Source organism: Monodelphis domestica, chromosome 1 (assembly GCF_027887165.1).
Source record: "Monodelphis domestica isolate mMonDom1 chromosome 1, mMonDom1.pri, whole genome shotgun sequence".
NCBI classification, from domain to species: domain Eukaryota; kingdom Metazoa; phylum Chordata; class Mammalia; order Didelphimorphia; family Didelphidae; genus Monodelphis; species Monodelphis domestica.
This window is the reverse complement of record NC_077227.1, coordinates 259,316,334-259,331,964: the sequence shown is the minus strand read 5'-3', so window position 1 is coordinate 259,331,964 and position 15,631 is coordinate 259,316,334. Positions and strand designations below refer to the sequence as shown.

Genomic DNA, 15,631 nt, shown 5'->3' with positions numbered 1-15,631 from the left:
ACTCAAATCAGGAAGACCTGAGTTCAAGTTTGGACTCAGATACTTAATAGCTGAGCAAGTCACTTAACTTCTTCTTGCTGCAGTTTAATCAACTGTAAAATGAGTATAATAATAGTACTTACCTCAAAGAGTTTAGTGTGAGGATCAAATGAGATATTAGTATAATAAATAAAGTGATAGAAATCTATTCCTTAGAAAAGGGTGCAAAAATGAAATTTTAAAACTAATGAAAAGGACTAATTGAAGGGGAAGAGAGGAAAGGGAAATCTACCTAAGAGAGGATAAAAGAGAGGTGGAAATAATTATATAACTGGAGAAAAGTAGGAGAAAAAAGTAACTAATAAACAAAACCCCAAGGGAAATGGGATAACAAATGATAAATGAGGATCAAGAGTGAGGGGAAGAGAGCCAGTGGAAACAGAGTCACTGAAAAAAAATTAGAGGAAATCAAGAAACATAATACTTTATGTACTATTTACAGAAAAAAAGGAGAAAAAAATGTAACTTGGAAAAAAACACAATATCAGAACCAGACAGAGGAAAATATAAAGCTAACTCTGTTACAACTTTAAATGTAAATAGACTAAATAATCCAATAAAATGAAAAAGACTGATGAGTGATTGAATGAAATTGAACGAATTAATGAATAAAATGAATGAATTGAAAAATTAAAACAGATTGGATATGAATATAAAATCCTCTAAGCTATTGCTTATGAGATAATATTTGTAAAGTATCTGGCATATAATAAGCACTTAATAAATGCTTTTTCCTTCCTTTTCTTTGTCAACCCAATCTAAGTCACTTCCTATTTGTAAATGGTAGTACTGTAAGAGACTTCAGAGACCTTTTAGTCTTTTGTTTTTCAATTGTATTTGACTTTTCATGACCCCATTTGGGGTTTTCTTGGCAAAGATACTGGAATGGTTGACCATTTCCTATTCCAGATAACTTTCCATAGGAGGAACTGAGGCAAACAGAGTTAAGTGACTTGCCCCGGGTCACCCAGCTAGTAAATGTCTGAGGCCAGATTTAAACTCAGGAATTTAAGTTCCTGACGTCAGGTCCAACACTCTGCACTACAGTGTCCTTCATTTGACAAGTTAAGAAAATACAATCCAAAAAGAGTTAAGTGAGTTGCTCAAGATTATAAAACTGAGAAGAAATGAAGAAGAAAACAAATGATTTATCACTTGTTTATATGGGTATTTGAAGTTTTGATTTTAGAAGATTATTATAAAAATGAATAATATGGAAATAGGTTTGGGATAGCCTAGTGGAATTGTTTGTCAGCTTTAGAAAGGGGAAGGGAAAAGGAGAGGGAGAGAACACAAATCATGTAACTATAGAAAAATATTTTTAAAAATAAAACAAAATTAAATAGAAAATTTATAAAAAGATTATATAACTGAGTTGGTGGCAGGGTTCCTCCCTTTTCTTTTAGATATTATCCTCCAAAAGAGGCAATATGCATAGTGAATAGAATTCTAGACTTGGGAGTCAAGAATACTTGCATTCAAATTTTACCTTTCACATTTAGTAGTTAGGTGACCATGGGCAAATCATAGCCTCTCTGGGCCCTAATTTCCTTATGGGTAATATAGGAGTAATAAAGAGCAATACCAGAAATAATATATGTAAAGTGATTTATAAACTTTAAAGTGCTGTCTAAGTATCACTTAGTAGTGTTAATATTATCTATTAGTAATCATTTCTCTGTTTGATTATAGTCAAGTAATCTTGGACAAATCACTTCAGCTGTGTGGTCCTCAATTTCCTCATTTGTTAAAGGATGTGACTGAACTGGATGATGTAAAAAGTCTATCCCAGCTCTAACATTCTTTGAGTCTATTCGAAATTATTCTTAATAAGGTAAGATCTTCATGTACTTCTATGAAACATCACTAGCACCTGCAATTCTCTGATTTCTACCCCCTGTCCTAGTCATAGAATTTGAAGTTAAAGTTGTCTAGAAAAGAAATAACTGCAGATTAATAACTACAAAATAACAATAGCCTTCAGATGAGAATTCCCCTGGAGATTTAAGGGCTATGACAAACTCAGAAAACCCAGCGCTCCTACGTCCCCGTTGGATTCCCAAGATAGAACAGGAAAGTTGTGTGTTTTGTCTAATTATGTGGATAAAAAACACATCGAGCCCAAAGACAAACTGTTATTGAGAATTTCAGAAACTACAAACACTTGGCCGAGAAGAAAAAGCCTTCAAAATCGCTTTGGTGCTCTTTGCAGCTGATCTCAAGTAACTCTGTGAATCAGTTGAACAAGAAAAGCTCCTATCTCATCATTGTCACCTGAACCCCCAGTGCTACTAAAATAATGTCAAAGCCAGAGAAGACAGGAAGTGACAAAATAGAGTGTCACAAGAGAATGTAGCAAGAAAAAGTGTATGCTCATTAGAAATATGGGCAAGAGGGACTCATTTCACCTTTATATGTCTATTCAACAGAGATAATCATGCAAGCGTGTCTTTTAATTTCAAGTGTCTGTGACCTATTTCCAGGGACATTGCTAGGCAAAGCACCTATGTTTCCCCCAATAGGATGAGATTATATCTGTTTTTCCAAATGTAAACAAACATCTGAAGGAATAATACACTGGTCTACAGAAGAAGAAAAACAGAAATCAGAAGTCACTGTTCCTCCTGTCTCAAGTTGGCATATAAACACAGAGGCTATTTAAATCTACGTTAGAAATGACACTGAGACCCAGACTTGGGTTCTAGTACAGGTTTTGCTGCCCACCAACTCTGTGACTTTGGGGAAATTCCTTAATCTCTCTGGGTTTGTGTCTCTTCATCTGTCTAATGAGGGACTTAGATCAGATGATCTTTACATTCCTTCTAGTTCTTAAAATCTATGTTTTGGATTTGTTTGCTTGTTTTTTTTAAGAGGAAAGACAAATTCAGGAAAGGATAAAAAACAAACAAAAAACTTACTTCTCAAAACTCTTCCTCTCTTTTACCAGTAACAAGCCAGAAGCAGCCTGTCTGCTCAGTGTTCCACTACATTTCTATTTGAATTATTTAGAATGCCTTCATTGGTTTGGGAGTTAGTGTTTCTTTAAAACTACACAGTTCAAAGTTGAGTCTAAGCCAGGAGAGTTTAAAATGACCTAGTCTTGAAGCTCCACTTTACTTTGGGAGCTATAAATAGTGCCAGAGAGCCTAAAAGCATAACCCTACAATTTCCCTGCCTTATTCTCCCCTCTCCTAACTCCAGCTATAAGCCTATCTTGTCCAATCCCAATCATAGTTCTGTGGGGTCCAACTTCTGCTTTGGCCATGGGATTTGCGGGGAATAGGAGGAACCATCTACCCAAACATTTTCTCTTATTACTCAAACTACACTGGCCCCTAAGTTTTTCTAAATAGCTTCCTCTCAGACTTTCCAAGCAAACTAAGTTACAATATTTCTGCCTCAGCCCCATGTGCCAAAATGGCAACTAAGACAAATAAATGCTTGTTAACTGACTAACAAGATTTTCATATTGTTAGTTCCAATAGGAAACTTCACTAAGCATGGTAGGGCCAACTGGGGAATAAGGGAAGGGGAAGGACAAAATCATGGTAGGATGATTGAACCCAAAATACAAGACAGATACAACCTAGACATACCTTTTGAATGAGGTCTGCTCATCTGTTCTTTCTTGGGACAGCCAATCAGAGAGGTGACGTTTCTTCTCTGTCGCCCAGGAGAGTTGAGCAAGTATTGCTTTGGTTAATTTCAGGATGTGCTATTGGAAACATAAAACAAGTGCCTGACCGGCACTATATATATATAAAAAAAAAAAGAAGAAGGAGAAGAAGAAAGAAGAAATACCGACGGCCTGACAATCCAAAGGGTATTTATGTACATTTTCTAAAATGGGACAGGAAATGTACAAGTGAGGTATTTTTCCTTTTCATTTCTTCTAGGATTCATGTCCTCTGGTTGTTTCATCAATGTTGAGTTCCAAATATTCCACTTCTATTCCATTCCTGCCCTTGGACAATGCTCTTCACCCAGGGAAGAAGTGAGAAGAAAATAACAATAACAAAAACAAACCCAAAAAAAGTCAGCAGCATTGCCTGAGGAGGAGCTGAAGAAGAGGCGATTGCTTTTGGATGGATACTGAGGTGCCTGGCGATGGATGCATGGAAACCTGGCCTTCCAGTCCTGTCACTTCTCCATAGCTGCTGTGGTTTCCAAGCTGGCAGGGGTTGTCAAGGAGGATGGGAAAGGGAAATGGGGGAGGAAGGGAAGGGAGAGAGGGATGAGGTATGACTGACGGATGGGGTGAGGATTCACAAACACCAATTGGGACACCAAGTCAAAAATCTCACATCACAGAAGTCATCCTAACTAAGTTTTCTTGGGACAATTCTCTTTCCAGTGCCTTTTTATACCCTACATGGGATGGTATTAGGTTGATTTATTTTTTAAAGGATCTATTTCTAATCATACTAGATTATATAAATAATAATTTTCAAATTCTTATTTTTGTTGGTTCTTTGCCTCCAACCTCTCTGTTAGTGCTCTCATTGTTTGCCAATATGAAAAATGAAAAAAAAAATTACTCCACTTGAGTTTTTTTAATGGTTTTGGGCAAATGTACACCTCCATCTGTCTGTCCCCAAAAGATAACCCACATGATTTCTGGTTTCTAGAGCAAAAACTTTAAATCAAAGTTCTCTCTGAGGGGAGAGGGAAACATCTCTGTGTTTTTTTAATTTTTAAATAGTTTGTGCTTTTGGTGTATATCACCAAAATTTGTGTTGGGGAGGATAGGGGTAAAGGTAAGGGGATGTGAGGGTACGGAGAATGTAAGGAAAAAGCAGGGAAGGTAATGGGATCCAGGAGGGAGAGGAAATCTAAAGTTCTATTTTTTTTTTTAATAAATGGGACCAGAACAACAACCAAAGTACAAAGGGCTACCGCCCATGGCCCAGAGTTTGTTGAGTGGATTTAGCAGCCGCCCTTTTTATCTGCCGTGGGAGAGCCCCTGCCACTGTAGCGTCCTCCTCGGCTGGAGCGAGGCTCTTCCAAATCATCCTCGTCAAAGCCGTGGAAAGTTGACGTGTCACTTTCAGATGTGGAACCGAACAAGTCCTCCGTACTTCGTGCTGCAGCCGCCGCCTCCTTCTCCTTCCTGCCTTCTCCTCCCAAATGAGCTGACATGTATGATGAATATATCAGCACATGGGTTAAGCAACAGACAGCATTATTCATATTAATATCATATCATTACACGGTTATTCTTACCACTGTCAGACAATGCACCATTTCGAGGCTCAGAGGGATTAAATGTGCATCACCTTGAGGCAATGGTATTGTGCAAAAGGACAACTGGAGAATTTTAGAGGGAGGAGGATTTGTTTTGTTCGTTTTTTAAGAGAAAAGATACCTGTACCACAGTACAAGCATCCAAGGTTTTTGGCAGTGAAGGGGTCAGTGATGTGCTTCCCCGCTCACATTCACACCCCAGCTCAGACAATGTTTTTCCCTGATGGCTTATAAGCCTGCACAACTTAAAGGTTGTTTGGCTCTTTGCACAGTGACTGTCCTTCTGTTTGGCAGCCAGTTTTACAAATTTATTGCTGTCAAATAGCCCATTAGAGGCATTTAATCCTCTCCCAGTTTATTTTTATTTTCATCCATTTCTCACTCCATCTCTTCCACCTCTCTCTGCTCTCACTCCCACATCATGTAATTCATTTCTCCCTCCTTCTCCGCCAAAACAAAAACAAAAAAACCTTACTGAAAAGTCTAATGAGTGATCAGAGAAAACATACTTTGACTCTCCTGTTTATGACTGCAAAAAAGGACCAAGACCCTCTAAGCAGGGCACACAAACATTTCAGTCACTTAAAATGCCCTCAATCAAGAGTCTTGGTATTCTCGAGAGTTCAAAACAGCATTAAGTCCAACTAAAAGTGGCACATCAGTTGAGAAAGAATAGGAACTAAAAGTGAAGAAGTTTAATCATTGTATAAAGTGCTAAAATCTACAGAATTGCAGCTGACACTTCTCCACATTCTTATTGGGCCCTAGGAGTGCCTCCAGATATTATAATCCCAGTCACTGAAGCTGCCAATTTTCAAGCATCTCAGTCCCTAAGGGATAGTGGAGGTAGAGTGAAAGGTGGGAAAGAATAAATAGCTCTTCTTGGCTTCTATCTCTTCCCTGAAGAGACACCAGAAAGGTTATCCAGGAATATCATCCAACCTGCCTGCCCAAGCTTGACAAGCGGAGCCATAAGCCAACCCCAAAGCAAACGGCTATTTGACAGACGTCTGAGATAGACATTGGTCGAATGATCCATACAAATAAACCCTAGCTCAGAATGATAAAAGTATGGGGAGAAAATGATAATCATCTATGTTTTTTAAGATAAGGAAGTAAATTTGGGAATGACAGTTAAGAAGTTTCAGGTAGAGAGTCACTTATTTGCTCCTGTTTCCTCTTTCGCTTGGTTTCATGAGGGGAAAAGAATATGGAAAACTCCCCAAAACTATAGTCGTTCCCCTCTCCCAGTTCTCCTTGAGAAAGAAGTCTTAGCTGGCTGTGGTAGAGGATCACTATACTTTTGTAGATTTCTGGGGATGTAGTATGTAGGATTTTCATTGTTTATATATCTATATGGATATATATACACACATACATAAAAATATGTATATATAGACAGGTGTATGTTTGGCTTTTTAAGAACTCTTTGTTGATCACAGTCTAGCAATTACACAGGTTCTGTCTCTCCAAGTTACCATCTATCAAAATTAGAAGCCCAACACAATAACAATTGTTGACTGTATCTGGAAAGTAACTGAACAAATTACTTCCAGAAGAAATTGGGTAGAACTACATACAAGTGAGCTATCCTGTCATTGGTTCTGCTGATTTAATATTGAGGTGGTGGGGATTGGGAACTGGAATCTTCTGTCAACACCTCATTTGACAGCTATACTAGGTCAATGTCCATATCAACTTTGACATCCAAAGACAATGGTATAGACTAACGACTATAGTAGACCCAGCAAGGGAAAAAATAAGGATTGAGAGCAATTCAAGGGGTGAGAAGCTGCCCCATGAGGGCTGGGAGTGGAAAGGAAGGTTGACGGGACCATCCCTCACTGTTGTGCTCAGAGCTGACTGAAACATTCTGAACTGATTTTCAGCTTCTGGTTAGAAACACTTGCAGTCACATAGGTGAGAATGAAATTTCTTGTTACCTTTCACCTTTGCTGATTAGACTTATTCTGTTTTGGTCCAGAAGGAAGAACTAGGACAAATTGGTGGAGGTTACTGGGTTTCCTTTCAGTTCAATATAAGGAAGAAATCCTAATAAAGTTACTTTTAATAATGGAATGGGCCACCATGTAAAGTAGTGAGTTCCCACTTATTGGGATGTTCTAAAAGAAATTAGTGCTTCAAATAAGGTTGGATCTCAAAACTTTTAAGGTCCCTTCCAACTCTCAGATTCAGGGAGTCTATTTATAACAATATAATGCAATTGTTTTTAATAGTCTGTCTTAATCAACTCTGGCAAACTATAGATAATGACCTATAGATAGGACCAAAAAGCAAAATAAGACAAAACAACTTGAGAAAAACCATAAAGACCTAAATTTACTTTGAGAAAGAAATGACAAGACCAAAGTAAAGCATTTCCTTTAAGTCCTTAAAAATAAGAGCCATGGGGGAAAGGTCACTAAGACCACTTAGCAGGTGTCGAAGCACTGATACCCCTGCCTCTTAGTCTTATCTGGTCTACATGAGAAAATGTATGGAATGTATGGCCAATGGAAGTGTTGTCCATGAAGCTACTAAGAAGCCAAAGGGTCACTAATGTCCAAATCAATGACAATTTGAAGACATGACTAGTCTTTCAGTATCATTCTTGGATGCTTTTCCCATTGACTCCCATCTCCCCCACGTCCACCTCAACGATTCCATTTAAATCAACAATTCTGTATATTGAGATGCACCATCATCCAATAAAGGAATATGGGGAGGCCCTATCTCTGTGTATTCTAGTTCCACCTTATTATCAACAACAACAATGACAACGACAACAACAATAACAAAACACACACACACATACACACACACACACACACACACACACACACACACACACACACACACACACACCAAAGGAATATACATGTGGAAAGGTCCAAAGCATATCAATAATTGTTTCCCACCCTTTAGGTTGTTGTTGTTTTTTAAGTAACAAACAAAATTTCAAGAAGACCTGAAAAAAGTCAGAAGGATCACCATTATTACTGCCCTATAGCATTCCTCCTCCTACTTCTTACCCTCGGTGACTGATATACTAAAAATAGGATTATTCCTGGGTGCCTGAGTAAAAATGGTCCCAGAAAGGAGAAGAGGGGTCACACTTACCAGAGCGTCCACAGTCTGCACAGGACACTAGTTCTTCTGGCCGACCACTTTTTTTATTCATGCTGGAACCTCCCAAGCAGAAATCACAGTAATTATTGGGAATGACAGTTCCATCTGGTCCTTTCTGGGCTGTAGAAGAGATACCAAGTCCCAAATTTAGGTGGAAGTTTAATACGGTGTCTTCTCCTTCCTCCTATTCTTTACAATATTAAGTAGAGTATGTAGGTCTATGTGGAAATGTTAAGAAAATATGGCAACATGGGCTAGGTTTCCCTTATCATTTTAGTTCCATGGTTTTAATTCCTGGCTAATTTCTTTTGTTCTCTTTTTGACATATCTACCTATATAATAGAGGTTCTTTTCGTTTGAGAGGTAGTATGGCTCTATTCCTCTAGACTTTTACACCAGAAAGCTCTCTATTCTGTAAGATCATTTCAGCCATGGAACTGAAATTTCATCACTACCTTGGGACCCCCACCCTCCCTCTGATTGTAGAAAGGAGAGTGAAGAGCTCCTACTAAGATCTCCATTTAAGAAGGGTGCCCAGGTCAGTCATTTCTTCTTTTCCCACTGAAAGTTAACTTCCTCCCTAACCTCTTATTTTTTCACTTCCTTTTGTGTGTGGTAAGCAGGTGAGGTAGCAAAATGGAGAGGGTACCATATCTATAAGTTAGGAAGATTCAACTTCCTTAGTTTAAATGTGACCTCAGACACTTACTAGCTGTGTGAACCTAGGAAAGTCACTTGAAATGGCAAATTACTCCATTATCTTTGCCTAGAAAATCCCAAATGGAATCACAAAGAGACATATAGAACTAAGACAACTAAATAACAAATTCGGCCGATTGTTTAGTTGCCACCAAATTGGATATACTATTAAAAGGTATTATTGACACCTGTCTTAGCACAGTCTATTAAGTTATATGCTTCAGTCTAAAAACTTGAAACAAAATGACCATAAAAGTTTTCAAAACTTTCATTTTTTATCTTTCATTTTTTTAAAGATTTCAGTGATCTTTAGGATAAGAAGAAAAATTACAGTGCACTGGGTAAGATCTACAATTTTTAAAACCACTAGTCTTATTTATAAGCACATATTTCTGTTGTTCACGTCTATTTCTTGATTCACCTTATTAATTCATTACCCATCCTCCAATTTACCCCTTTCCTACCTTTCCTATAGCTATTGATAACCATTTAAGTTTCATTCTAGATAGCCTTTCAAACCCCTCACTAACCGATGCTGCTTCATTTTTAAATTTGTATCCTTTGTTTAACATATCTTATATATAATAGTAGTAACATAATAATCGTTGAATTGAGTGTATATGCATCATTTCCAGAAGATTTCTTTTCCAGTTTCAAGTTGGGGGAGGGGAGAATTTGACCTTCTAGCTCTCATGTTTGTTGATTGCCCTTCATCTTTCCTTAAAATACTTATAGAATTTGAAGTATATCTTTATCAAGAGATCAACACTAATCTTGCCTTCGTGATCATGTAGCTTTGCTTTCCCCCAATCCATTTATACTCACTCATGGGGCTGAGAAGTCTTAGTGATATCCAAGAGGAAACTACTCTTAAGGGAATAAATACCAAAAAAGCAAAAGCAATCACCAGAAAGCAAAGGTAATTAAAAGTGGGGGAGATCAGAATTATCAAAATATAATTAGGAACTAATGCTCCTTAATACACATTTAAATACCATCCTAGAACTAAAAATCTTACCAATGATTTTTCCATTGCTAAATCTGAAGGCCTCTTTTCAGTTTTCCCTTTCCTTGACCTACTTCTCTAGGGTTTTTTACTGTTTTGAACAAACCTTTCTTCCTGGATATTCCCTTTTCTCTTTTCTTCAATGACATTGTTCTCACCTAGTTTCTCCTCCTATGTGTTGTAATAATCTGCTAGATTATCATTTGTCTCCAACCCCAGTAGCTAGATGACACAATAGATAGAGTGCTGGGTCTTGAAAACTCATCTTCCTGAGTTCAAATCTGGCCTCAGACACTTACTAGCTGTGTGACCCTGGACAAGTCACTTAACCTTGTTTGCTTTAGTTTCCTCGTCTGTAAAATAAACTAAGAAAGAAATGGCAAACCATTTCAATATTTTTCCCCAAAAAAGAAAAATCCAAAGGTGGCCATGAAGAGTGGGACCCAACTGAAACAAATTCAGTGACAACAACAACAAAGCTTCCCTCCTGGACCTTCTTTTCTATCTACATACTCTTTGTCATTGACTTCACCTATTGCAATAGATTCAATTATTTCTTTAGCAGCTGACCCCCAAATCTAGCTAGCTCTCATCTCTAATCAAAATTCTAGACTCATTTCACCAAATATGTGCCAGACATCCCTGGCTGCCCCACAAAGATCGTAAACTCACTATATCAAATCAGAACTCATCATCTTCCTTTTTTCAACTAATCCCTCTTCTAAATTTCTAAATATCTGTTGAGAGTACTACCATCCATGCATCACCTAGGTTCCCAACCTTGAATCATCTTTGACTCTTCTTTCTCTTTTGTTTCAATCAGTGGACACTTCCTGTCAACTCTCCCTCCATCATCATCATCTTTCTCATCTTCCCCCTTCTCTCTACTCAGATGACCATCATCCTGGTTAAAGCACTTATCACCTCTTGCTTTGGCTTTTTTGACAATCTCCTTCTAAGTCTTCCTTCTTTCTCTATCCACTACAAAGCTGCCAAAACTATCTTCCTCACTGACTTTGTGAATTTTATCTCTCTCCTAATTAAAAACTTTTATTGTCACACTAGCCACTTTGGGGATAAAATATAAACTCCTTTTCCTAGCATTTAAGAAGCTCTGCAATATGGCTCCAATCTATGTTTATAGCCTTATTTTATATTATTCCTGTACCCATCAGACTATACTACTGTTCTCCAAACTTGGCAATCCATCTCTTGCTTCTGTAGCTGGTCATTTGTTCCCTACATGACTGAAATGAACTCCCTCCTTACTTATGCCTCTGAATATTAATCATTCAATGGTCAATATTGGTGTTGCCTCTCTCAGGAAGACTTCCCTGGTCCCCCTACATCAGATTACCTGGTATTTATTTATTTATTTGTGTATATATCTGTAATATTTTCTATAGGTAGAGCCAGGACTTTTCATTACATTGTTTCTCAACAAAAACTGTAGACACCGTCACTGTTACCTTTAAGAGTCAAGAGAAATGTTGTAGAAATGACCATGTGGCTGGAAGTTTAAAGAATTTTAATTGCCACTCTATGTGGAACAAACCTGGTGAACAAAACTGTTTTTCTATGATAGCTTGAAAAAAAACTATAGAAGACAGAGACAGACAGAAAGAGAAAAACAAAGAGACAGGAAGGAGGGAGAGAAAACAAAAGAAATGGAGAGGGGATAAAATGATCTTTGTTTAAAGAACTATTCTAAACTATATCTTGTGAAGAATATGAGAACTATTGAGAAGATAATTTAACTGGCATTTTGTTTGAACTAAATGGTGTGGAACTATTTTCAGAACTGAAGAGAAGTCATCTGGAGTTGCAGTAATGGTTGAACCTAATTCTGGCTGTAAATGTTTTCACAACTAAAATATTCTTAATATTTATCTATGTATTTGTTTTTTATTATTTGTCACATTGTTGAAAATTATATAACAAGTATCTTTCATATGTACTTAAGCCTAGATGATAAGGGGTTTTGATCTGTGAAGAGATGAACAATTTTACTTGAGAAAATGAAATTTCTCCAGTTTACTGAATATTATATTTTCACATCTTCTTAATAAAATATAAACTCTGTGTGCAAGGACTATTTGTTGGGTTTTTTTATCCCGAGTGCCCCATAGATAACTGGTATTTAATAAGTATTTGTTGAATCAAATTGAAATAAAGAAGAAATTATAATTAAAATCTAATTTCTAGCAAAAATATCCATAGATAATATGTGCATATAATATATAATTAAAACAAATATATAAAATTATAGGTCATTTTCCAATAAAAAATGAGAAATCTATAAACTATTTTAAAAAAGAAATGTGAACTATCAATGATAATGTGAAAATACACCATTATTAATAATTTTTAATAAATTAAAACAATTTAAGATTTTATTTCACACCCAAAATAACCAATATGATCAAAAGAGAGCATTGGTCAGTGCTGGAGAGGCTGCGGTCAGGTACACTAAAATCCTTTAGCAAAACTGTGAACTCTCCAAATCATTCTGAAAAAATAATTTTGAATTATATGGGGAAAAATTACTAAATTACTCATACCCACTCACTCTGTGATACTAGGATGTACTATAAGGAAGGCAAAGGCAAAAAGAAACTTCCTATGTGTACCAAAATATTCAAGGCAGTACTTTTGTGCTAGCAAAAACTAGGAACTAAACAAGTGCCTAATTATTGGAGAATAGATGAACAATTGTGGTATGAATGTAAATGAAAGAAGTAATCTTAAGAATTTTTCTTTTTTTATAAGAAAAAATGCAAAATGAAAAAAAGAACTTTTTTTAAAGAAAGAAAGCAGATAGCAGAGGGAATATAATTGTGATGTTAAAAAAAAAACAGCTATCAATAAAATTTTAAAAGAAATGAGGGGACAGCTTGGTAGCAGAGTGGATAGAATGCCAGGCCAGGAATCAGTCAGATCTGGGTTCAAATATGGACTCAGACACTTCCTAGCTGTGTGACCCTAGGCAACTCTCTTAATTGCCTGGTCCTAAACACTCTTCTGCCTTAGAATTGACTCTAAGACACAAAGTAAAGGTTTTTGAAAAAGAATAGAAATCAGAATTTAATGTGCAGTGCTTCATGTTAAATTAGGTCAAGATCAAGATTCTAATGTCAAGAAAGCCTGTTAGTAAGATCTAAACTTGGACATTGGGGGACAATTTTGCTAAAATTTTCTGTTCTCTCCTCTTCTCCATATAACAACCATATCCCCTTCCAAATTTTTGCTTTAGGATTCATGTAACTTAGGGCAATTAAGTAGTGGAATAGAGCACTGAGCTTAGAATAAGGAAGACTCATCTTCATGAGTTCAAATCCAACCTCAGACACTTACTCACTGGGCAAGTCACTTTGCTTTAATTTCCTCATATGTCAAATGAGCTGGAGAAGGAAATGCAAACCACTCCAAAATCTTTGCCAAGAAAACCCCAAAAAGGAGCCATGAAGAGTCAGACATGACTGAAACAAACAATAGATGTATTTATCCTGTGAAGTTGTATATTGAGGTGTGTTTCCTTTCCCAAAATGAAAACTCTATAAGGGCACGAAATAAGTTTGATCAATTAATCAATAATCATTTATTATTTATTACTTTAACTGATCCTTATATCTCCCTCCTCCCTCCCCATTTTTGCCCACATTCTCCCACATGTTCTGCACATAGAATGTGTTTCATGAATGAATTAGTGAGGTGATAATAATAATGATGACCAGCATTTATATAACACCTGAAAGTTTTCAAAGTGCTTCACATAGGCTAACTCATTTGAGGAATTAATTAATGGCAGACTTTTTAATGGACCTCAGAGGATGACTAGTTATTCTCTGCCTCTACTACAACTAGGATGTTCCTATCCATCCTGAATATATGGTTTAAAATCTTTAATTGAAAATCAATTTTTAGTTTGTTTTGGGTTTTTTTTTAATTGAGGACTCTTATATAATAGTTGCAATGGGGGCCCTGCTGGAAGAAATTTGAAACAGCTCTGTTGCATGGGCCTAGGAAGAATCACCCCAGCTTCCTGATCATAAAGGCACGAGGAAAGCGAATATATTCCTTTGCTCCCTTCCCTTTTAGAAATATCCAAGATTATGAAGTGATAATGCTGATGGGGGTACCTTTCATGACATAACAACTGTATGAATATAATGATTGTTTGTATATGACTTGACTAAAAAAAATAGTGAAGCAATATGATATAGTGGATAGTGTGCTGGACCCTCCTCTGTCACTTACTGGCTGCATGGTCATGAGCAAATCACATAACCTTTCTGAGCCTGAGGCAAAGTTCTAAACTATAGGTTAATGGACTATGATCATATGGAGGATTTCCTAACACTGATGAAATTTTACATGTTAGGAAAAAGGATGGAAAGCTCTGGAACTGGAAACACTGGAAAAGTAGGCAGAAGGAAGAAGTGAAGATGTGAGGAGCTTCATTAGAATACCGCCCCCAAGACATATTTATTTGTGGTTCCAACATTCTTCAAGGCTATAATAATTATTATCATGTTAATATATATTTTCTTAAGTACTCTCTGCTAACATTTTTGTTTACATAAATTTATCATATTATTACACTTTTGAAACAGAGATTACTTTGCTGAGTAAAAGTTAAGGTTGCCAATTGGTACAAATCTCTGAATTTGTCAAATCTAAGTAAAAGTAATTTTTACTTCTAAAAGGAACCTTAAGGAAGTGTGGAAAATTAAAATGTCCTCTGTTGGGGGACAGCTGGGTGACTCAATGGATTGAGAGCTAGACCTAAAGATGGAAGGTTCTGGGTTCAAATTTGACCTCAGACACTTCCTAGCTGTGTGTGATTCTGGGCAAGTCACTTAACCTCCATTGCCTAGCCCTTACAGCTCTTCCACCTTGGAACAAATACACAGTATTAATTCCAAGATGGCAGGTAAGAGGGGGTTTTTTTTATGCCCTCTGTGAAGGACATTCACATGGACTTAGTATGGCAATATGTAATCATAAAATCGTGGAACAAATGGTAGAGAATCATGAGCTTTTTTTTATAGAAATGGAAGACAGAGTGGGGCAGGGGTTTGGGAGGGTTGGGGTGGTCTTTTGCTCTTAGATCTCTTCCAGTTCTGACAGTTTGTATGTCTGTGGGTAAACAGTGCCCTTGTGACAGTACTGTCATCTGCATGTGGCTAGATTAAGTCATCCAGTTTGTTAGAATAGGGTACAAATGAAGACAAAGTTACAGGTCCAAACCCCATACTAACCAATTGTTTTCAGAGACAAAAACAACAATAACAACCACCCTCCCTCACTCAGCTACAGGCTAATCCTCTAAACACACTAGTTACCTATGTAGCAAATGCATGCCTTTAATCACAAGGGTGCTGGAAACAAAGTTAATATGAATCACTCATTGCAAGCCACCATTGCTGGAAAATGGCCAAACAATCATTCTCATAGGGGATCGTCTCAAAATATGAAGTATATATAGACTGTCATTCTTAAGTATTTTTAAAT

The 15,631-nt window shown here is 36.9% G+C and overlaps 1 protein-coding gene across 6 annotated transcripts in view; it reads right to left on the bottom strand.

Moving 5' to 3' along the window:
* DPF3 (double PHD fingers 3) overlaps positions 1-15,631 on the bottom strand; it is a 437,118-nt gene that overhangs the window by 81,579 nt on the left and 339,908 nt on the right. For 3 of the 6 annotated variants that reach the window (XR_008914980.1, XR_008914982.1, XR_008914981.1), the window contains 2 exons: positions 8,404-8,532; positions 3,636-5,171 (listed from right to left, as the gene is read on the bottom strand). Coding sequence is in view for 3 of the 6 variants with exons in the window: in XM_056810706.1 (XP_056666684.1) it covers positions 8,404-8,532 (129 nt within the window). In the remaining 3 variants the exon portion in view is untranslated. The remainder of the gene's footprint in view (positions 1-3,635; positions 5,172-8,403; positions 8,533-15,631) is intronic. The other 3 variants (XM_056810706.1, XM_007472881.2, XM_001375890.4) reach the window with 1 other exon arrangement.